Here is a 24,043-nt window from a genome sequence, read left to right as displayed (position 1 = left end):
TCCTATTTGTTACATAGAATTTATAACATTTCTTGGCTCCTTTGGAGAATGATGCAGGTTAATCTAATAAAATAAAATTTCTATTGTGACATTTTCCTACAGAAACAAAATTCAAACTACTATTCTGAGGGACAGGGATTAAACACATATTTCCTCCGTCTTCATTTAGGAGCAGGCTTAAGACCTTCTCAATATGGTCATAATCACATTTAGAAACCGGGTCAATAGGACTGATTGTTGCCCATAATTCACCAGTGGAAGAACATACTGTAAGCCACCTTACTTTGCAAATTCTTGATAGTTCCAGGAACACATAAGGAAACACTGCAACTATTTTTCTTGACAATGTCAGCTGCAGTCTGACAGCTTAGCGGTTTAGACAAAATGAGGAACAAAAGGGTTTTAAAGTCTTTAATGAAGAAACGAGAATGCTGTGGAAAGAAGACATTAGTTTGACTTTCTTTCCACTTTAGTATGCTATGCTGAGGATAACTGGCATGTGTAATAATGAAATATCAATTATTCTGGAAGGGGTTAATTAGCTAACCTATATATTTACCTGAATGTATTGTTAGTCCAGTGAATGTATTAAGTATAAAAGTGCCCCTGTTAAGCTTTTCTGTATGAAACTGCTCTGTAAAGCTGTGAACTTTGATCTGCATTGTACTTCTCTCTGGCAAGCTTTGCCTTACTAAGTGTCTGGAGATAAGAACAGTAGACCTTACGCAGAGAGTACTGTAGCTGTCCTTCATTGAGAGGAACTGTTGTCTAGGTCAAGAGATAGGATGGCCTTGCTGGAGTGCGCATGAACCAACTCTGGCTAAATGTCATTTGCCTTATATGTACAACAGGAAATGTTCCTTATATGGACAAGAGGAAGTTTTCCGAAGGTGGGGGGAATGAGTTGGAAAACTGTATAAGAACTGCTGGTAAACTGACTAACTTTTGTACTTGCTTGGCTATCTAAACACCGAAGTACCTCTGCATGCAGAAATTAAATCTCTCTCTCTCTCTGAAGCCAGAAGCCTCAGGTTTTTTTTACTTCCATGTTCTCTCACCGGGCGCAACAATGGGAACCCGTAGGGGCAAATAAGGCTCCATAACGTGGTGCATTGGCCGGGAACCCTTCGCTGTTCCCCGGGATTGAGAAAACAGGGAGTCCGAGGCGTCGCTGCACAGCAGAAAGGCTCTCCTGGTCTGGCGTTTGCTGGCCCCAAGCGCGCTTCCTGCCTGTTTGTGGGAAGGGACTGGCTCACCCCAGGGGGAGAGCCAAACTGCACCGTGGCGACGGGAGAAAGAGAAAGCGGCCGCAAGGGGGGAAGGGAAGTAAGATCTGCAGAGGACAGGTAAGCTCCACAGGGGGAGCAGCTTCCCAGGGAAGGGGGAGCGCAGGATGCGATCGATCCTGCAGCGGCAGTGTGTCGTAGAGGACCGCCGCTAAAATCCGGTAGTGTGCAATAGAGTTGCCACCGGAGCCTGGCAGTGTGCAATAGAGTTGCCGCCAGAAGCCTGGCCGTGAGCCGTGGAGGGCCGCCAGGAAGGGGGAAAAGAAGGGGGGTGCCCTCTCTGAGGAGAGAGAAGGGGGTTAAGAATTTTTCAGAGAGAGAAGGGGGTTAAGAATTTTTCTGTGATTTTACTCTGTGTATGGGAATGGTGTGTGGGGACGCTCCAGTGGATGTATTGAGTGAATGAGACGCAGGAACTCAGTGTCCCTAGCGAAGCGGAGAGTGTGTGCATGGAAAAAAGTCTGGTTAGGTGGAAGGAGTGTCCCACTGCCCCAGGTTGAACCTGAGCTTGCTGAGATGGGGAATTGGAATTTTTGTTGCTGTGTAAAAATTTATGACTTGTAATAATTTTATGATTTTTCCTTCACTATGTGTGTGTTGTATGAGTTCTGTGTTTGCAGTAATTGTGCAGTGTGATTTTTGTGAGTTTGTCTGTATCTGCAGTGCCTGTGTGTGTGTGTTGGTCCCTGTTTGAGGCTTATGCTGGAAAGGTGGGGCAGAAAGCAGCCCTAATCTGTGTGTTCCCAAACTCTGTGTTCCCAAAATTGTTTCATTTCTTGCTGCATTGCCAATGAAGTCTGGGAAGTCTGTTTTTTTTCCGTGTATATGTGGCTGCACAATTTGTATTTGTTGTTTTGTTTTGTTGTCCCTTCAAGGAATCTGTTTGAATCCCAGGGTTAGGTGAGTGTGTTTTGGAAATTGTTTGTGTGCCAAGGCATGTGTCTTTAATAGAATGGGCTGTAAAAGTATTTCTCTGCAATGTTAAGGTGAATGTAAAAGTGTGTCTGAAGCATTGAAAGGAGGGCTGCTCTTGCAATCAGGAATGTTTGTTTTTAAAGCTGGTACAGTCTTATTTTGTTTCTTAATTGACCTTTGGTAAAGCAATGAGAGTGGGGAGATGGACAGAAATGGAGAGAAGCCTTAGTTTAAACAGCAAGGATTTTTCTCTTTGCAGCAGTGAATCTTGCAAAGGAAGGGAATTTGCCACCCACAAGGGGGGGAAGAAGATTATGTCTTCTGAGCAGTTTGATTGTTTCCAACAGAAGTTGATTAGAGGGAAAAGTTTTATTTTATATCCCAGGTTTTAAGTTTTTCAGGGAAGGTTTTGAAATAGAAGAAATGGCTTCTTAGCAGAATGTTTTTGGGAATGTAGATGTAGGTTTGTGGGATGTAGAATGAAGGAGAAGAGAATGTTGAAATAGAATGGGAAGGGGCTCATGGTTAGCAACTGACAGTGTAGCCCTGACAGTGTAAGTTAGGATTTGGAGTAAGTTTGAACCTCAGGAGGAAAAGGGGGCAGGAATTTTGGAATGATTGGAAGAAAAATTGATGATAAAGTGAAGGTATACATATCATAGAATCATAGAGTTGGAAGGGACCCCTAAGGGTCATCTAGTCAAACCCCCTGCCCAGCAGGAAACAATATTGAAGGCAATACACCACCCTTCATGCCAAGGTTGCAGAGCACATCTAGGGGGGTGAATCCATTGTCCAAACCATGGAGAGGACCGCCAGGTTGTTGCCATGGAAGCATGAGACAATGAGAGAGGCCTGAAGATGGCTCTGCTTCAGAGGTGGTATATATAGTAAGCCCTTCAAAGATTGTTTTAAAAAGGCAGGAGTTTTTCCTATTGCCTGTCCATAATTTGTTGTTACCTAAAAGAAACCTGAAAATTGTCACTATTTGAATGAGCACATCAAGGGTTCAACTCCATTGTCCAAATGAAACACCGTTGTGAGGAGTTAGCAATTTTGCTAAGCTGGCCGCCATGTGTGAGATGATGAGAGTGACCAACCGATGGCTCTGAAGCAAGATAAATAGGCCAAGTTCTATTCTGTCTGACAACCCAACTCTGTCAGAATTTGTTCCCTACTGCCCTGTTTCCACCTTAAGTACTCCTGAGGGTCAAAAATAGGTTGGTGGTGGTAAGTTAATTCTTGGACACGAGGTCCTGATAGGCTTGGTGAGGTGATAAGTAGAAAATTAGGTACTGAGGATCAATGGCTGGTGCTTGGATGCAGGAAACAGAAGAGGAGGGAAAGTTAGTTTTTGATATGGCTGTTGGAATCGGTAATATAATTGGGATGGAGAAATGGAACATTAGGAAAGAGAAGACAGTAAGGAGAAAATAGCTATACCCAAATACCCTAGATCACTTGTACAATGTTATATTGGAGAGGATTAGTTGCTAGGAGAATGTTCTGAAGGATGTCCAGATAGTGAGAATTGCAATGGCTCTAGTAGTGTGTCTGGAAGGTGATGTTGGAGAAATGGATCTTATTTGGGAAAAAATTGTATCTTTCTGTTCCCTGACATTAGCAGAGTTTTATGTTAAATTGGTCTGAAATTGTGGTGATAGTATGATTGTATTGTGTACTTGTTTATATTTGTGTGTATTTTAAGTTTAGAGTGTTTGCATGGATTGGAAAAATGAACTAAATTATTATTCTGGGCCAAAGAAGTAGACCAAAGAGCTATGGGATAATCATTGCGGAAGAATATTGTATTTCGAGGAGATAGTGATCCGGCATGGTCAGTAATATCTTGTGAGTGTATGGGAGGCTGTCCTTATTTGATTGGGTTATTCTAGCTTACCTCCAACAGGGAGGAGGACTGAGGTGTGATCAATATCGATACCTGTGAGGTTAATCTGTGAGGCAAAAGAAAGGCAGGAGGGGCCCAAGACACCACCCTCCAAGGGCAGATATAATCTCTGTAACTATCTTCTATTCTTTTAGCAGGTGCCCTAATGCCATGTAGCTTTGCTAAGCCAGTTTTATCCCTATGCAGAGACTCTGAAACCTAAGTGGCATAGATCCTACAGTCTTTATGACAACACTGCCAGTGGTGAAAGTGGCTGGTGTCCGCCTCCTCATGTAGAGACAGGACCTGCCACAGTGTGCTGAAACATCCCTTGAAGCTGAAGATCCAGGGAAGCAACAAAGGCCAAGAAGCAACAAACCTGCTGCCAATGCACAGGGGAGGGGCCATTGGCCCTGTGCACGCCAATAGAAGAAAGGGAAGGAAAAGAACACTGAATGGGAGGACTGAGTGATCATATTGCCTTAATTTGTGTTGACCAGTTACCAGATAATGTGACCAGTTGAACAGTTTCTGTAATTAGTGTTAGGAATATTCGAAGTAAAAGATCCTTAGTTGTATTTGTTGTATCTGTTGGTATTGTATCCCCCATTGTTATTTTGCTACTATGCCTTTGTATTTTCTGTTTAATGCAATGCATGCATATAAAGTTGTGTCATGGATTCTTTAGCTCATTGCCCTTGCTAGAGAATATCAGTCATTTCCCAGGGACGCGCTGGAGAAAGAATTCCAGCGGTCCGAAGAAGAGGAGGGAATGGAAGGGGTTAATTAGCTAACCTATATATTTACCTGAATGTATTGTTAGTCCAGTGAATGTATTAAGTATAAAAGTGCCCCTGTTAAGCTTTTCTGTATGAAACTGCTCTGTAAAGCTGTGAACTTTGATCTGCATTGTACTTCTCTCTGGCAAGCTTTGCCTTACTAAGTGTCTGGAGATAAGAACAGTAGACCTTACGCAGAGAGTACTGTAGCTGTCCTTCATTGAGAGGAACTGTTGTCTAGGTCAAGAGATAGGATGGCCTTGCTGGAGTGCGCATGAACCAACTCTGGCTAAATGTCATTTGCCTTATATGTACAACAGGAAATGTTCCTTATATGGACAAGAGGAAGTTTTCCGAAGGTGGGGGGAATGAGTTGGAAAACTGTATAAGAACTGCTGGTAAACTGACTAACTTTTGTACTTGCTTGGCTATCTAAACACCGAAGTACCTCTGCATGCAGAAATTAAATCTCTCTCTCTCTCTGAAGCCAGAAGCCTCAGGTTTTTTTTACTTCCATGTTCTCTCACCGGGCGCAACAATGGGAACCCGTAGGGGCAAATAAGGCTCCAATTCAGTAGGGAGCTGTGTTGCCAACTGGTTGTCACCTTTTCCTAATCACCACAGTATTAAGTCTGTCTCAGGATTTGATGCATTTTCTTTACTAGCTTACACTGCTGAGAGCTGTCCGCTTGCAAATACAGTATGTGCTTTTGGAGAAGTTGTCTTGTGTTGCAATCTTCCTTGGCTGATGTCCAACTTGGACAGGCCTCTTTTGGAAGATTGTCTTGAGCATCCCTCCAGCTCATTCTTTGTAGCCAGATCAGCTCTCTTTAAGTGAATGTTTTTAAAGAGCCTTTTAATTCTTCAGATTAATTTGTTCCCTAGCTACTCAGAGTAAGTGATGGATCATAAATTAAGCACAGCTGCATTTTCATCATCTTTGTGTTAGTTGGTGGACCACAATCCCAAGGCTTCCTGTTTTAGAAAGCTGCTGTGATGACAAACCGTGTGGGTAGGCTAATATGGTATGGTATCTCTCTTCACCCATAGCTTTTTAGTCTGGATCTCTTGGCAATTAAATAGCAGTTATGAATTCTCCCTGTATAATATTCTTGGGTAACAAAACTCGCAGAAGGACAAATGTGATACAGTGGAACCTCAGTTTTCAAACGTATCCTGTTCTGGAAGGCCGTCCGACTTTCGAAATGTTCGAAAACCGAGGATCAATGGGTGGTCGGCAAAATACATTGAAAAAATTGAGAAGCGTACCTCAAAAGCTGTTCCATTTCCAAGGCGCATTCGAAAATGGAAGCAATTACTTCCAGGTTTTTGGTGTTCGGGTTCCGAATTGTTTGGCTTCTGAGATGCTGGAAAACCGAGGTTCCACTGTAACAGAATACAAACAGTACTGGTTGTGCTCAACCAGTAAACTCAGTGGGGACATGTAGATGCACATGTCTTATTTCTCAGCTTGCTTGTGGCTATTGTGAGAAGGATAAGCACAGAAAAAGACTGTTGGATTCCCAGGGCCTATGCAAAGCCACACCTAGGGTCCCTTGTGCTCTTGGAAAGGAGCTAAATTGTTGCGCGCGCACGCACACAGAGAGAGAGAGAGAGAGAGAGAGAGAGAAAAATAAAATCCGAGAAGCAGGTGAACTTGTCTGGACAGGAGGGCTAGGCAGGTTGCCTGCACTGCTCTTTGCCTGGGAGCTGCTCTGAGGACCGCTTTCCATCCCCTCCAGCAGCAGCAGCAGTGGCTTTTCCTGCTGGAGATACCAGAGGATTCCTTTTGTGGACAAAGCAGGTGCTAGAGTGCTGAGCCGTGCATGTGCACGATTGGTGCTCCAGGTGTTGTGGAAGGACTCCAATGCCTGGTAGCTTTTGCCAACACCAAGTTATGCTTCTGGGCCTATAGGGGTAGAAAGACATCAGCAGCTGCCTTTGCATTAATTCATAGATGCAGGGACTCTGTACTGTACCCTCAGGATCCTTCTTCAAAGCAGGTTGCTTTGTGACCTCTATCATGTCCCCTCTTAGTCTCGCTTTTCTACCTTAAAAGCCCCAAATGTTTTAACCTTTCCTCGTTGGGGAATTATTTCAGCCACATGGTCAGTTTTGGCGCTCTTTTCTAAAACTTTCCACACTCTTTTGAGTTGCGGTGAGCAGAACTGTAAGTGAAAGATTTAAGTGCAGGCGCCCCATAGGTTTCTATATGGCATCACCATTTGGGCAATTTTATTTTCAGCCTATTTCTTTATGGTCGTTAACATGGAATTTTTCAGAGTTGCAAAATGGGTTGGCGGTTTCATCAAGCTATTCAAGTTATCCTAGTCAATTCAGACCCCATTAGTGTACATGTGACATTTTTTTGGGAGGGGGGAGAGGATGAGTTGCCCCTATGTGCATCACTTTACATTTGCTTACAGCGAATCACATTTGGCATTTTAGTGCCCGTTCACCAGGCTTTGAGTGACCCTTTTAGACCTCAGAATCCCTTTTTGTTTTAACCACTTTGAACATTAGCAACTTTTGCCACTTCACTGGTTAACCCCCCAAATTCAGGTCATTCACGAATAAGTTAAAAACAGCGGTCCCAGAACTGATTCTTGGAGAGACCCCACTTCATTCATTCCTGAATTGTGATAATTTATTCTGATTCTCTGATTCTTGTTCTTTAACCTCCTTCTGATCCCTAAGAGAACTTTTCTGTTTATCTTATGATTGCCAAACTCACTCAGGAGTACTTCAAAGTCTGCAACAATGTGTACTACATCTCTCCTGTCCATATGCTTGCTGTATGCTTGAGTGGTCCATATGAGGACCACTCAAGACCTATGTAATACACAGAAAACACGCTTACAGAAGCCATGCTTATTATTGAAGAAGTCTCGTTCTTATATACTTTTTGTAATTTTATCTTTAATAATGCTTTCTAGCAATTTTATTGGAACAGGCATTAGTGTAACTGCCTGTAATTTCTCAGATCTCCTCTGGATCCATTTAAAAAAGACATTCAATTGGCCACTTTCCATTCCTTAAGTATGGAGATGGATCTTAGGGATAGCATATATAATTTTTATAGGCCAGCAATTTCACATTTGAGTTGTTTTTTGAGGCTTTGAATATTGTCTGTCATCATCTGTCTCTGCACCTCAGGCACCATCCCAGGAGAGCTTTTTGAGACACAGGGGCTTGCACAAAAACTGCTTCAGTGAAGACAGATGCAATCTCATTTTGCTCCTTTAACACACATTTAACTCCCTTGATGTCCAAAAAAGGGCACAAACATACCCAAGTACCCATCAAATAAAGAGCAAAAAGCTAGGGTAATAATGCTTTTGCCTGGTCTCTTAAAACAGTGTTTTTCAACCTTTTTTGGGCAAAGGCACACTTGTTTCATGAAAAAAATCACGAGGCACACCACCATTAGAAAATGTTAAAAAATGTTAAAAAATTTAACTCTGTGCCTATATTGACTATATATAAAGTAATTTTTCAATTTTTCCCACGGCACACCAGGCAACATCTCGCGGCACACTAGTGTGCCGCGGAACAGTGGTTGAAAAACACTGTCTTAAAACACACAGTGATAATGCTAGGCATGCATTCCTAGGAAGAGCATTCCAGAAATGGAGCCACCACTGAGAAGGCTTGTTCTCATGTTGCCTCCCTCCACATTTTCCTGGGATGGGGGGAAATAGAGAAAGGCTTCAGATGTTGAACGTGAGGTGTGGGTTGGCTTGTGTGAGAAGAGGTGGTTCTCGACGTATTGGAGTCCTGAGCAACACAAAGCTTTATAGGTGAAAGCCTATAATATCATGGCAGGTTTCTATAAATGCAGGCTTCTATAAATCTTCATTACTTGCATCATAGAAATGTGAGTGGGTTTTCTTAAGCACATTTAAACATTTAACTCTGAGTGTCGTAGCACAGCAGCAGTGAGGTGGGAGACATTGCTTGCACAATGGTGTAATGGTGAGTTTCCCACCTAAGCAGTATTTTGCTCTATTCTACCACATGCTGGCAATGCCGTGAATGTGGAGGTGCCAAGGCATTTCCCCACAGCGAGACTGTTCTATTTCCTGTTTTGGTAGTACTCTGTTCCATCAATCCCTGCTGCTTTGTTTGCTTGCTAGCTACACCTGGTGTGGGTTGAGCTTGGGAAAGCTCCCAATTTTTATTCTTGTTCCCAACAAGCAGCTGAATGGCTTTTCACAAGTTTTAGGTCTTGAGGTACTTTTTTAAAAAATTCATGGGGAGCCCTGACAAACTGTGTAGTACACAGAAGCCTTCCCAAGGATTCTCTTTCTCTTCTGTCCATTCAGTAAACACATTTGCCTGCTTAATTTCATTATGTGTTTTTGTGTTAAAACAGAGTTGGACTGTCAGGAATCTGGAATCTTTAGCACAGCCTGTGAAGGACAGCATGGATATTGCAGCATATGAAATAACCTTGTCTCTGGCCATGAAACAGCTGCTGTCAATGTGCTCCTGCCAGGATTAATGCAATACCATCCCACTTTTGTGAGCTGTAGAAACTCTTAAGGACATGTTAGACTTTTCAGTGAAGGCAGAAAGAAAGCATTTGAGAACAATGTTGGCAGCAAATTAAATATATGCTTCAGGACATGTATGTAAAGTGGGGGCAGGCAGGCAGGCTACACTGTGGCCTTCCAGATGTGTCTGGGTTACAGTTTCCATCAGCCTCAGTCAGCATCACCAGTGGTCAGGTAGAGTGGGAACTACAGTATAGTCTAGCAACTTTTGGAGAATCACAGTTTAGCCACAAGGACTACTTCTTACTTTTGGAGAACAACTTGTTGTTCTGACTGTCTACAGCTTGCATATGAGTTTAGTTCATGTTTGCTTATTGTAATTACATGGTGCAACATGTGTATTCTGGTAGTGCACCTGCCTGGATTTCGGTAGATGTGGTATGGAGTTCACCAGGTTTGTGTGAACTGACTTTAGGGCTTGGATGGTGTTTTGCCAAAGGCAAAAGGCTTCTTTTTAAAGGATCCTTGAAGCAAAGACAGAGCACTAGTGGAGAAAGGCTGAATTTTATTGAGCAAAATAGGACTTTACAAAGGTACAAAACCTTATCCAAGTTCAAATAACAATTCCTCCTTTGCCAAAGGATGGCTGGGCAAACAATACACAAGAACTTTCTACCCCTTCTTCAGTCATTGGAGGACGTTTTAACTTACCAGTCTTTTACTAGAACTGTTTCTTAGATGAGCTGTTATTAGTTGCCCTTGACCAACATTCAACAATTGGGTAAATATTCAGTGATCAAGTTCGTAGAGTATGTATTGCATTCAGGATGAAGTTTATACGGTGACCAATCTCACACAAAAGCAGAAATAACGCTGGATGTTTCCAGAGCAAATGGACTAAGTGCGACTCAACGGATATTTGATGGGGCATTTATTCTGGGCTATAAGATATCTAATGTAGCTCTTCATCTAGCTCTCTTGTGTAAAGCTATCATTTCATTCTGCATTGCTTACAATGGGTCCTGCATCCTGATTTTTGTGGTGTTTTTGACAGCCCAGGTTTCAGCTGTGGAAGTATACACACCAGCAGAACTCTCTGTGGAGAATGGGACAGAAACAAAGCTTCCATGCAGCTTTTCATCCTCAGAGGTGATCAGCAGTGCCGCTACTGTTACCTGGAGCTTTCAACCCGAGGGATCAACTACTACTGTGTCGGTAAGAGATGATGTTTGAAGTAAGATGAGAATTGAACAAGAGCCTGTGATAAAGCAGATTAAACATTTCCCTGCTATTTCATACCTGTCTGCTCCTGCTCACTTTTATCACTGGTAAGAGTACATATTTAGGCCGCCTTGGAATGCCAGTTGATCCTATTATGTTTGGTATTGTGGATAGTCCCTTCTGTGCTTGCTCCACAATACTTCAGTGGCAAAAGTATTATTAAGGTGAGGGATTGTTTTGGGCTAGTGACACATGTGTTAGCCACCTATGTACTGTATTCTGATTTTGTTTAGTGAGTTTATTTATTACCCACACTTCACCATAGGTTCCTGTTTTGTTAGCAGGATATGTCAAGTTTAAAGGTGTATGAGGTGGTGGTAATAATAGGACCAATAGTGATCCTGTAACAGCAGCTGGAAATTGGGGCGAGTGAGTCAGAATAAGGTCTCACCCTGAGCAATTGTAGCTACTCCCAGACCTCCCTTTGTGGGGGAAACTAGGATTTTAACTCTGCATCCTGTTTTGTGTTCCCGATTACAGTTCTTCTATTATTCCCATGGCAAATCATATCCTGGGAAGGATACACAATTTAAGGACAGAAGCAACTGGGCAGGTGACCTTAACAAGAAAGATGCATCTATCAGTATATCCAACATGCAGTTCCGGGACAATGGCACTTTCATCTGCGATGTCAAGAACCCTCCAGATATAGTTGTCACACCTAGTGAAATCAAAGTCAGAGTTGTGGAAAAAGGTACCGCTGTCTCTGGATACAAGAGTGCTAGTAATGATGGTTGATAGAATGCTTTTGTGAAATATTTAATTAAATTGCTCTACAAAAAACCCATCACGTACAGGAGTATTATTTTGGCTGTTCTTGCATAACTTGTATTTTATTCAGAGTGTTTCTGTGAAGAAATTGAACTGTTTTAAAATAACTAAAAATCTTGTATGTAGTTAGGTTTTGGAATTATGGTGTTAATTTGCTTCTTAGAGCCTGCCTTGGCTGTTTGGTAAACCGTTTCGAAGGTGCTACAAATTTATAAGAAAAGTTTGGTTTATATTGTAGTCTGTTGATAGGATTAAGTCAGCTATGCTTATTTTACGGTTGAAGTTGTTTGTGGGCAGAGATAGAAAAGATAATGTAGCCCAAGGGTATAACTAAGGAAGTGATTTGAAATTTACTCAATCTGGGTGGATTTCAAGATGACGAAATGTTCAATAGGCAACTAAAATCACTTCTTTTATACAAATGGCATTCACAGCTAGAGAATAAGGTGTTCTCAGCAGTTCAAAGAGATAGCAGTGGTTCGTTTCCATAGTTAGGCATAAGTATATATGCATATTATGTTTCTTAGATGTGCCAAGTTCGCTTTTGTTCTTCTGTGAATCCTGAGTCTTAGTACAGTATACATGTAGTTGTTCCCTTTGCTCCAATGCTCTGAAGTGCAGTCTTGCCAAGAGGCAACAGTTACAAGTTTATGATTATTGTGATTAAGGTGTGAATTGACTTTTGATTGTGGTGTTGAGGCAGCTTCTCAAATGTGATGGGTGTGCATCTAAAACATGGCAAATTCTTCATGAAAATGCATGGAAGCAGGGGCCAATTATTTCCTGATTGGCTATTCTGAGCATTTTAAAGCACTGGCTCTTATGCAGATGCCTTTTACACTCAGCAGGAGGTTTGTGTTTTTTGTATGCTTGTATGCATAGCAGACTACAAAATTTTGTAGTGAAAATTGGCCTTCAGGGGAAGTCCACTTATTGTTCAGCCTCATCTTTCCCATGGGGCTACTGATGGGCTAAATGAGAGATTAATTGTACTTGGTATGCTGTAAAAATGCTACTGAAATCTAATGAACTTAACACCACAGATCATGCACATGAGTTTTACTTGAGGTTCGGGATATAAAAAGACCAAGGAACATGCCATTACTGAGACAGATGCACCCTTAACTTATGCATATAAAAAACAACGCCAATGATATATTAATAAATGTAAAAGCTAAGCAGACTGGACTGAAACTTTTCTTCTCTCCTCAGGTAACTTGCCTGTGTTTCCCATTACTCTAGTAGCAGGGGCATCCATTGGTGGAGTTCTGGGCTTAGTTTTGCTCATCGTTCTTATTGTGTGTGTCGCATGCAGAAAGAAGAATTCTAAAAATCATTACTCTGGGTAAGATGCTCCCCTTGTTCATTTATTTAGGTGTTTTTTTTTTTTATTAAGGCCGGGGTAGCTGAACCTGCAACAGGAATCAATCATATATGTTTTGTTCATAGTACTAAATTGACTCTGGCCACTAGGACACATTCCTCTAGTCCCAAACTATTAATTGTTGACTTCATTGTGCATACACCTTTCAGGGTGTATAAGTCCTACTAGATATCCTTATACATGTTGGAAGGGAAGCGTGCAGCATAAAGCTGTCCAGAGAGGCAGCCCTACACTTGTTTTCCAAAAATAAAGGGGCTCTTGCAGCTCAGGATGTAATGTAAGATAAAGGCTGGACAACTCTGTACATCTTGGATTGTACAACTCTATTTCTGAGTTTGGAATGTGGCTCCTTTTACAACAGTCTGCTTGCCAGAGGTTTCCAAACCTAGCTTTGGGAAAACAGTTCCTCTACTATCTTCACTGGCTTCACCATCTGCATGACTTCCTTTTATTCCTTTATTCCTTTTTTTGCACTTAAGGTACCTTTTTAATTTGCATTGAATAACTTCTGTTGGAAAGTATTTTCAAGGTAGAATCTAGAGCTTTAATCCAGAGCTTTTAGAATGCCAGGAAATGTTTTGTTGGTGGGTTCCTTTGAGGTGGTGGTGGGACTTTTATCTTGTTTGCTTTACCACTTAACTCCAACAGAAATGCAGCCCTTGTACACAAAAACCTGAGCACAAGTGTTCTGTGGGGATTGTCATTCCACTGCCCAACTCTTTCCTGCTTTTTGTAGATCCAGCGAATGCTACAAACAAAGCCTTCAAAAGTCTAGTTTCTTATGGGTGTGTTTAATTGGCAACTGATCCCACTATACCTTATTTTCAGCTGGAGATTTTAGAGAGGGATTGCAGTAGGAGTCATTGGTAAGATTGAGCAAGTGCAGTGAAATGTGCTGTGTAAGCTCCAGAGTTCAGTGTGGAAAGCACAGTTTCCTTTCTGCATGTGCTCTTTCAGTAACCACTTAAAGGCAGCTTACACTGATCTGCACTAAAGGATCCCAAGGCCCAATATGGGTATTTAACTCCCTGTCCAGTGTGTTATTGCTGAAAGGTACTTAAAGGTGCTGGATTTGGAACAGTAATATATTTGCATTTCCTCTACAACTAAAATCAACCCCCAGCAATGTAGAAATGGGTAACGTTGCTTTCACTGACTGCACCAGCTCTGTGTTCCTACTGATTACTAAGTGGCAGGGTGTGTTTGTGCTGTAATTGCTGAGCAGGGCCACATAATTTTGCGGGGTCTAATTCCAGATGAAACTAACACCAGCATTATAATGGATTGATTTGGGTGGTGGTGGAAACCCTTGCATGGCAGTGTCACAACTTCTGTTCTTATTCTGACATTTTGGTTTTTTCCTTCCTGCTTTGGTGTGCTGGGATCGGATCCTGCTCTTACCTTCCTCTGCTTACAGAGATCCTGATATAGACGCAAGATTGGGAATGTAACAGGGCTGGGTCTCCTCTTCTGGTCCCACTATATACCATGGTAACTAATCACATTGGTGGTTGCTCTTTGGTACTTCGTGTGTGTGCGTGTACACATTTCTGCCTCCTTTGCTGACTACCCGGCTAACATATCCATCACTTGTGCTGAAATTCTGTTTTGTAGACTGTTGGTGAAGGGGCAGCACATCGCATCTACTGCTTGAGTTTTGTTGTCTCATTTCTTCAGTTGTGACGGCAATGCTCATTACCTTCAGAATCAGTATTCCATCTCTTGCCAGCAAGCTCATGTGCATGAATGAGTGTGGGGTATCTGGACTCTGTACACTGTGAGAGGAGAAAATCATTGAGTCAATAACTGAATTTTCCATGCAAAGACCTTTAACTTAGTGTTATTTTAGATCCAGGTTGCATGAATTCTTGGGATATACTCCAGACATTTTATTAGTCCCTTGGCCACCTTGTGTGCTGTGATTCAATCCCAGTAAGAATGGAAGCCCATTTACTGGTACTGAAATCTCTCCACCCCCACCCCCCGTACTATATTTCCCTATGTACTGCTGCATATCTCATGTCTGCTTTTTTAAATGTATAAATATTCCTGTTGGATAAGAGAAAATAATGGTTTGCAGGGAACTGCATTCTGCTTAATGTCATTGTCACATTGTCATGATCCATGTCTGCCTGTATATGCTGTATGTGTGTTGTATAAAGGAAACAAGACGATTGAGAGAAAGGGTGGTGAGTATTCCTCCTAGGCCAAGTTAGGTCCTATACACATTTCCACAATGGCTGCTTTTTAAACAGGAAAAGCCATTCTCAGAGGGATGAGGAAGGAAGCTTAACTCCTTTTCTTCCCAGTGATTTCTTCCCTCTCCAAATTATTCCCTGCCTGTTGGTGGTACACAACACGCGTTGTGCTCCCACATCTTCGGTATCAGCCGCTCATCTAGAATAGACCTTGTACCAACTTACATACAGATACATAACAGTATTGTTTGGTCCTCAGATGTCTGTGAGCATGCATGTTAGGAATTATTGAGATGCTTAGTCAATTTTCAGTTTAATTGATTTTGAAATGATTCCTAGTTTGTTTGTTTTTAAGCAGAAGTGAGAGCGCATCAGTTCAAGGACAAAGCTGACATATCAGTACCTCAAGCCCTTTCTAAATAGACGTTCCCCAAGTTTCCGAAGCTTTGTACACATAGTAGTATCAATATATTAACAGTGAGTGTTCCAGTCGATGGATGCTTTCTTTGCTGCAGGCATTCCATTTACTAAAACGATTGGACTGAAAAATTTGGTGGTCAAGAACTATTCCTTGACTTCAGCTACTGCGAAGACATTGTTTAAGGCATTTATATACTGCCCTTAATAATATTTATTCCAGAGTGGTTTGTAATGCACATTAAAAGAGACAATAGACATAAAATATACAGTAAAACAAAATAAACAGACAAGAGAAATCTAAATCTAAAACAGCAGTGTAAAATTCCAGTTCCAGTGGCCTAAAATACTGCATCCCTTCAACACTGAAAATACAAACTGTTAATATGCATGAGAGAATGCAAATGTCTTAACTGGACAGCTAAAATATAATACAGTGGTCACCAGGCAAGCCTCCTTGGGGACAGAGTGCCATAACCATTTGAGGACATGTCATTGCTGAGCGCCTGTTCTGTTGTGGCACTTGCAAGATAGGGTGCAGTCACTAGAAAAGCAACAATTTTCCGCCTAGTTAGAAAGGAATCCATCTTCAACTGTACATTTATGTGTAAGTGTATTCTGATGTCTCAGGTAGAGACAACAAGGAACTACTTCCCTAGATCCTGAGGCAGGGTCGCCCATGTGACCCTGTTAGCAAGAAACTGGTTCTTGTGGAAGCTGCTGGCCTCTACTGGGGATGGTTTCTTCTATCCCAAGGCTGGGTTTGATGTACATCAGAGAGAAGAAGAGGTTTAGGAGTGCAGTACTGAGCCAGCACTAGGGAGAGGATGTATGTTGTGTTGTTCACCAAGTTCACCCTTTACTTTGGCATAAGTTGCCACATCATCTTGCCATCACTTGCCTTTGTTTTTGTTTTGTTTTTTTGTTTGCCTCTTGAACATTGTCCTGCAAACTCTGCTCTGCCACCTCGTCAGCTGCAGTACCTCTGAGAGCTTGGTGTCTCCAGTTAAGCAGGCTCCACGGAAGTCCCCCTCCGACACAGAGGGTCTGGTAAACAGCGTGCCCATCCGATCACACCAGGTAAATGGCATCATGATGCTTTGGGAACTCTTAACTTGGAGACCTTCAGTGATGGGAAAGGTGGTATTCTTGTTGAGGGGAGGGAGACTTAGAGCAAAGTTAAAAGTGTTACAAAGATAGACATGATTGTCCGGGATGGTTTCAAATTGGATGGGGGACCACGTGTTGAGATTCCTGCACTGCAGGCAGTTGGACTAGGGGACCCTTGGGGGGGGGGTGTCCCTTCCAACTCTACAATTCTATGATTCATTTTCAATGATGTAGGATGTAGTTTTCTGCAGTCCTTTTCTGTACTTGACAGCTTCTGTACTTTCAGGATAGTGAAAAGATTCAATAGGGCTAGTCTTTGTAAGTAAACAGTTGTTGCAGTGAAAGCAATTATTGTGCCACAATATCCTAGCTCTGAGGGAGCCATCTGACTCACATGAATTGATCTGTGTTAGGTTGAGTGAATTGTCTTTCTTTGTGGTATAGGTTTTCACTAGGAAGCTCCCTTATTTTTAATTCTATGATCTTGGCAGTGCTGAGTATTTATTGTTCCTGGACTTCTCTTTTAGCCCCCTTGCTTCATTGTTCTGTATATCTCCTTATCCCCACAAAGTGTCAGGTAAACATATACAGCAGACCATTGCTCCCCACTTGGAAATACTCATTCTAGATAGAGTATTGCCCAACAGGAAGTGAATAGTGCTTTCTTTTCCTTTGTTTTTTTTAACCTATAGACTGCTTTATGAGAAAGCTCTGTACATAATAAATATATCAATAAAACAGATGAAATCAACCAAACCATTAAAAAAAACCTATAGCAGATTCCATGGAAACATAGGTGAAAAACAGACATTTTGAGAGCAGGGATATATTAGTTAATGTTGACAAAGATGAGGAAGGAAATAGCCAGATTTCCTTTCTTTTGTATTTAGTTATTTGATGTGAAGTGTTGGGTGGAAAAATGGAAACTAGATAATGGAAACGACTAGCTCTCCAAATTGTATCAACTTGAACATCTTAGTCTGTCAAAATATGTTGAAAGCTACGGGTATCATAATAGAGCTTCTGTGGTGAGGCTGAGATGCTTCAGCAGGAAAGGATTTTGTTAAAAAAATATATATTGAAAATATAGGTTTTTTATAAAATATTTATAAAACTATTTGAAAATGAAATGGCTAGATGGCAATATAGACCTTTCCTTCTGCTAGTTTGAGACATTACTATACAAATTAGCATTTCAGTTTAATAAAGCAGGGTAAGGAACCTGCAACCCACCAGATGTTGTTGGACTCCAACTCTCATCATTCTTGACTATTAGCTGTGTATGCTGGGAGTGATGGCAGTTGGAGTCCAACATCTAGAAGGCCGCAGCTTTTCCACCCCTGTAATAAAGAGAAGTTCTTAAGGAGTTCTTAAGGCATAGTTCATTCCTGGCGATCCTCTTCACTTGGTTGAAGCTGGTGGTATTAGGTGCTCTTTGAAAGGTGCAACAATATTGATAGAAGCCACTGGTTTTTCCTTGTTGCTTCCAGGACAAGCAAGTCTTGGCTGTTGGGTGAAGTTAGTTCTGGTTCAGAGACTGTTTTTGCCAGCTATCCACAATAGGGGAAGCATAGGATTTTGAACGCTGTAGGCCTGCTTCTTACAAACTTTAAAACAAAACAAAAACATTATTGTGTAGACTCTTACAGAGTCAATAGCCCCACGAAGACATGCCTTTCAATACAGTGGTGCCTCGCAAGACGAAATTAATTCGTTCCAAGAGTGTTGTCGTATAGCGGAAATTTCGTCTTGCGAAGCACGGTCGGAGGAAGTGCGGTTTTATGGGGGGGAAACCCCACAAAACATTTTTGTTTTGCAAGTTGCGGCCATAGGAAAATTTGTCTTTCGAGTCACCCTTTCGTTAGTGAATGCCTTTTGTCTAGCAAGTTTTTCGTCTAGCGAGGCATTCGTCTTGCGAGGTACCACTGTAGTCTTATCTGGGGAGGTTGTGTGCACGTGAAATTTGCACATAGCCATGCATCTTACAAGCTATTTCTAATGTTACTGTAATATGGATATGACAGGAGCCACAATAAACAAAATCTGGCAAGTGGAAACACTTATTTTTATTCTAGCCTAAACAGGAATATACAGAGGTTCACGTGCCTTATTTATTAATGTGTTTGGGACTAGTAGATAATGTGTGGGGAACATGGAGATAGATGGAAGTGCTTTTGTTGTGGCACCATTTTTAAATATACCAGAGTGAGTTGACTTTTATATGCAGAAATCTGCTTCTTTTCTTACTGAAAGCACAGTGGTGGTATTGTGGAATATTTTTTAATATATTGGAGCAAAATTAGAAGGCTGCTGTAAGAGGAGTGTCCTGTTTCCAGGAAGTACTCTTGGTTTGCAGCTTCTCTATAGGAATGGGATATTTACATTGTTGAAAAGATGAGAGGTTCATTCGTTCTTATTTATTTATTTATTTATTTATTAAGTAGTGGAGGAAAGGACGGAGAAATTAACATTTCATTACAATGGTTTACTTTAGAAACAGGGCAAAAGATACTATCCAGTCTATCTGTCTAGTCTACCAGTTTGCTATTTCCTTCCTACATATTTTAAATCCTGAAGTTAATGTAATGGTTGTGAAAGCAGGAAGTTTGTTGCCTGAGGTTGTGTTTCAAACAGCATGCATCAGAGTTGTCTTGTTTGGCTCACTGCATCTTGAGGCTGGCTGATTGCTCATTGGGTGTGCTTTCACTCTTGTCTTTACCAGTGAATTCATTTGAGATGTCATCTATTTCTCACAACTGTGCATGTCTGTCTGGTACCAAATGTCCTAGTGGTTCTCATTCCTCTCTGTTGTTTGACTGTACAGTGTTTGCTCATTTTGAATGTGATAATTGTCAATGTTTTCTTATTTCTAGATCTAATGCATAAGCGGCTGGTTATCTAAGTTATTCCATATGTATAACTGATAAATTAGAAAGAAGACTGTATCCCTCTGGTGTCCTATTCCAAAGAGTGCTTTTGTACCTGACTTTATTAACCTGTGCTTCTCCTCTGATAGGCAGATGCAATTTCAGATGTAAAACTTTCTACTTCTAACTTCTAAGCCACACATCTGATTCCTTTCTTCCGATACTTGGATAGCCTGCACACCATTCAGCGCTTTTGTTGTATGGGACACATATGCCTGGTAAAATCTGCATATTGCCCTGTGTCTGATGTATAGGAGTAGACAGACATTGGAAAGCTATTGGAACAACTTAAAAAAAGAAAAGGTGTCATTCCCAGCGAGCAACTCTTCAGAGAAATACTTCCAGATGACGTTTTCCATCAACTAGCTACTATATACAGTATACTTAATTGAATTATTATTATAGTTAGGTTCACAAATTTGTTCTGAATTCCTCTATATGGACAGTGATCTCTTGATATTTTCCAGGCAAATATGTCATTATCCGAATCCTCTCTTCCCCCATTATCTGAATCCTCTGTTGTTTTGTAGGAACTAGCAGACGGTCTCTAAACAAGGAACTTTGTATTATTCAAAGGAAAAGCCTTTTAAAAAGGCCAGTACTTTGATATAGAGGAAAGACTATTGTCCTTTGTCTTGGCTGAGTTCCAAGAACTTGGGGCATTAGCCTTTGGAGTAACATCTGTTGACATGAGAGAGTTGTGGTCTTATATGAAAGAACAACAAATTCATTTGTAAAGCAAACAGGAATAAAAACGTGCAGAGCATGACTCATTCATGTGGCTTCCACAAGAAGCTGCCTTAGATCCAGTACAGTGGTACCTTGGGTTACATACGCTTCAGGTTACAAACTCCGCTAACCCAGAAATAACGCTTCAGGTTAAGAACTTTGCTTCAGAATAAGAACAGAAATCGTGCTCTGGCGGCGCAGCGACAGCGGGAGGTCCCATTAGCTAAAGTGGTGCTTCAGGTTAAGAACAGTTGTTTGAGGTTAAGAACGGACCTCCAGAACGAATTAAGTATGTAACCAGAGGTACCACTCTAATGGTGTTGAAAACCTTTGGTGAACTGTGTGGCTAATGGAGGAAGCTTGCTTTACATACTGCAGTTTTGTATGTTCAATAAAACATTTATACTTTTGGCCATAACTTCACTGTCTGCAGCTGAAGAATATGTGTCTTCCCAGCTAGCCATTCCCAACTACTTTCTTCCTCTGAAATGGTTCCTAGAGTGCTTTCTTACTGCAGTATTGATCCTTTAGTCTTCCTTATAATTAAACTGTATTGACATTTTTAAAATGCACATTTCCAAAGAGAGTTGTTATGGCTGATTGTGGGAAAGAATGGTAGGCCAATTAAACATTGGTGAATACAGTTTTAGATTTGAGTGTTGCCAAGATCATGCCTCCTTTAAAGCTTGATTCCTTGTGGGCTACACAGCCTTATTGAACATGAAAAAATTACAGATTATTCTTCCTACTCCCTGTTGGTTTCTCGTTTGTTTGTTTTTAAATACTCCACGAGCTTTGCTGCCATCTAGAGGTGTAAGAGTTGCTGGACATTCTTTGCTTTTGGTTTTTGCTGAAGAACGTCTTGTATTGTAGTGTCTTTGTGGACACTGCAGACAGATGCAGAAAAATACTGAATCACAAAAAGCCGGTAGTATTTCTGAAAGACCATTTTTGGATGATCGTGATAATAACTTAAGATGGGTGTGTAGACACAGCTTCTTCAATCATCCTTATGCAAGTTGGCAGCCAGGAAGTCTTCCATTAAGTTTCCCATTTTGTCTGAACCAGAAATTTCTGGTTAACAGATTCAAAACAAGCCACAATATGAAGTTGGCTAGTATCCTTCTTGTTCTGAAGCTGTTTCTTTTTTCATCTAAAACAGGATATTACGATTAACTGTAGTTAATGAAAGTCTTCCTGGTTTGTTTGCCAGCTTCTGCTAAAAGAAAAGGAGCTTTGAGTATGTATGCGCCCAAAGCCGATCCATTGTCAGTGTGAAGACAATCTGGATGAAGTGCAGTTTGAGGAGCACAATTTTCAACCTATTATTTGCTCAAGGTGGTAAATGAAATTTAAAATTCCAACCCGTTGTCTTAATTTAGTATATTGCAACAGCTCCCAAGAAAAACGTTGCTAATGCGACACATCCCTGTCTGATTCAGCACAAATGGAGCCTATTGAATGAGCTGATTTTAGCCGGACTGTGAATTCTTGATGTACTCTCTCAAAATATCAATCCATTCTCTGCTCTGTTGTTCGGTGAATTGTTCTGAAGGGCTACAAGCAATTCCATCTTCCTGAAGAATGAAGTGCCAGATTTCTATAAGAAAATATTTGCAGATTCTTTTGCAGGACTTTATCGCAGTAGATTAATTTCTTTAAAAAGTCAACTTGACTTGCATAGTTTATAGGTAGACCCAAACAGATAAAAGAGGGGGGGGGATGTGTGTCTTGTGTACATTTAATAGAGTTTTGTCTGCTTAATGCTCATTAACTTCCTAATCTATAGATTAACTTTGTCTTTACACTGTCTGCCAGCAATGTACTGAAGGAACCATGCTCTTTCATCAGTTTGCTTACATTGTATTTCTTTTTTTTAGGGCCCAGTAATTTATGCGCAGTTAGATCACTCCGGAGGGCGTTACAGTGACAAGATCAACAAGTCGGAATCTGTCGTCTATGCTGACATTCGGAAGAACTGAGGAAATCCCAACCAACCCAAAGCTAAACAAAAATTCAAACTGGAATCGCTTGAAGAAGATTGACCCAGAGAACTCACATGTGGCCTTTGATGCCTAGGCTAGGACCAATGCATGTGCATACAGAGAGAAAGAGATTATATATGTATTGTGTGTAAATAGTCTATTTAAATCGTACAGAACTGAGACCAATGTTGCATGTTGAAATATGATAAGAATTCTGCTTATAAATTGCTAATATTTTTTTTTGTATCTAGGATAAGAGGAAGAAAGCAAATATTCATATTACACCTTTAAGTAATTTGTCTGTTCTATGGAAAAACTGGAAAATTCCTGGATAGTCTAATGAATTTGATACTTTGTTTTTTACAGGATTGATTTCTTTTGATGAAATGGACTTGAGGATAAGTGTTTCTGCATGAGGATTCTCTTTTCCTAATCTGGTGCTTTCCACACTGTTTCATACAAATTCACTCCTGTCTTTCATTCCCAATTCCCATTTACCTCTTTCTACAGTAGGGTAGGAAAGCCCTCCCCTGCTTTCAGTTTCCAGCCTGGTCCTCTTATTGGCTGAAGCCAAAGTTTTTATCTTCAGGGCATTAACTAACCTTTGTCCCTTTTCAGTGCAGCGCGCTCCCAACCCCAATAGCTTTTAGACATTTTCATTTGGTCATTTCAATAATGAAGCATTAATAAGAAGTTCTTCTAATTTTTATTTCCCTCTGGTGATTTTTCTGCAATAAAAGTGGTATTCAGTTTTGTCTTTGAAGAAAATAGGGTAGTGAAGTGCTGAATCAATTTACTCAGTCTGATCCTAATTTGGCTTTCTAGAATACCCTTGCATTGGGCTGCTTTTAGTAAGGCTTATTGGGATGTAGCTGTTGAAGAAAGAAAGTTAGAATTTACAAGTTACCTCTTACGGTTTTATCTAATTCCATGGAAGGAAGTGCTTCATGGAAGCCATATATGATAGAATAGGCCAGTAGTACACTTCCTGTTTCAAGAGGTGAGGGCCAAGATTCTATTGTTACTCATTCTCACACTACAGATTTACCTTCAAACAGAAAGGACCGTGGATTTCTCTACTGTGGGGTTAGCTCTACTCTGTTGCCGCTCTGTTCTTGTAAGGGCACACAACCACCAAATCATCTGCTGTTCTCTCCTCCCTTCCTGCCTCAAAACATTGTTTCAGACAGGCTGTCTGGTTCTCTTCTACTTCTTCTTCTTCCTCCTCCTCCTCCTCCTCTTCTTCCCAAGGCCCTTGCATGTTTATCTGTGCAGTGGAGTTTTCTTAAAAGTGTAAGAAAGTGTGAATGGTAGCAGATGAAACTTGATGATTGACCCAAAGGCTGGCCAGTCAGCACTCTGCAGGGCCAAACAAGCAGGCTTCCCCTAAAGCTTGGGCCAAGAGGAGGGAAGTATGTTGTAGTGGTTAAGAGCAGTAGACTTGTAATCTGGTGAACCAGGTTCACGTCTCCACTCCTCCACATACAACTGCTGGGTGACCTTGGGCTAGTCACACTTTTCTGAAGTCTCTCAGCCTCACTCACCTCACAGAGTGTTTGTTGTGGGGGGAGGAAGGGAAAGGAGAATGTTAGCTGCATTGAGACTCCTTCAGGTAGTGATAAAGCGGGATATCAAATCCAAACTCTTCTTCTTCTTTTGCCCAAATGTGGTGAGTGCATTTCCATAGCAGAATCACTGCTAAATTGAGGTATGCCTGTATGAGCATTAATCCCTTGTTCCTTAATGGATTCCCCCCCCCCAATAGAAAAATTAGAAGGCTTTGATTACCGACTCTTCTGTGCTAAGGCCATCTTTACTGCTATCTCCTGTGATCTCAGTAGACTTAGGCTGCAGTCCTAAATCCACTTACTAGGAAA

The 24,043-nt window shown here is 41.2% G+C and overlaps 1 protein-coding gene across 2 annotated transcripts in view; it reads left to right on the top strand.

Moving 5' to 3' along the window:
* Positions 1 to 22,573, top strand: part of MPZL1 (myelin protein zero like 1) — a 76,930-nt gene extending 54,357 nt beyond the window's left edge. The window contains exons 7-11 of one of the 2 annotated variants that reach the window (XM_033146770.1): positions 10,417 to 10,579; positions 11,126 to 11,339; positions 12,629 to 12,761; positions 16,390 to 16,495; positions 22,062 to 22,573. In XM_033146770.1, the coding sequence (XP_033002661.1) occupies positions 10,417 to 10,579; positions 11,126 to 11,339; positions 12,629 to 12,761; positions 16,390 to 16,495; positions 22,062 to 22,163 (718 nt within the window). In that variant the 3' untranslated portion in view covers positions 22,164 to 22,573. The remainder of the gene's footprint in view (positions 1 to 10,416; positions 10,580 to 11,125; positions 11,340 to 12,628; positions 12,762 to 16,389; positions 16,496 to 22,061) is intronic. The other variant, XM_033146769.1, reaches the window with a different exon arrangement.
* Positions 22,574 to 24,043: the final 1,470 nt, after the last annotated feature.

This window comes from Lacerta agilis, chromosome 4 (genome assembly GCF_009819535.1).
Source record: "Lacerta agilis isolate rLacAgi1 chromosome 4, rLacAgi1.pri, whole genome shotgun sequence".
Taxonomy (NCBI): domain Eukaryota; kingdom Metazoa; phylum Chordata; class Lepidosauria; order Squamata; family Lacertidae; genus Lacerta; species Lacerta agilis.
Note: the sequence above shows the minus strand (reverse complement) of the source record. Positions and strands in the feature narration are given on the sequence as shown.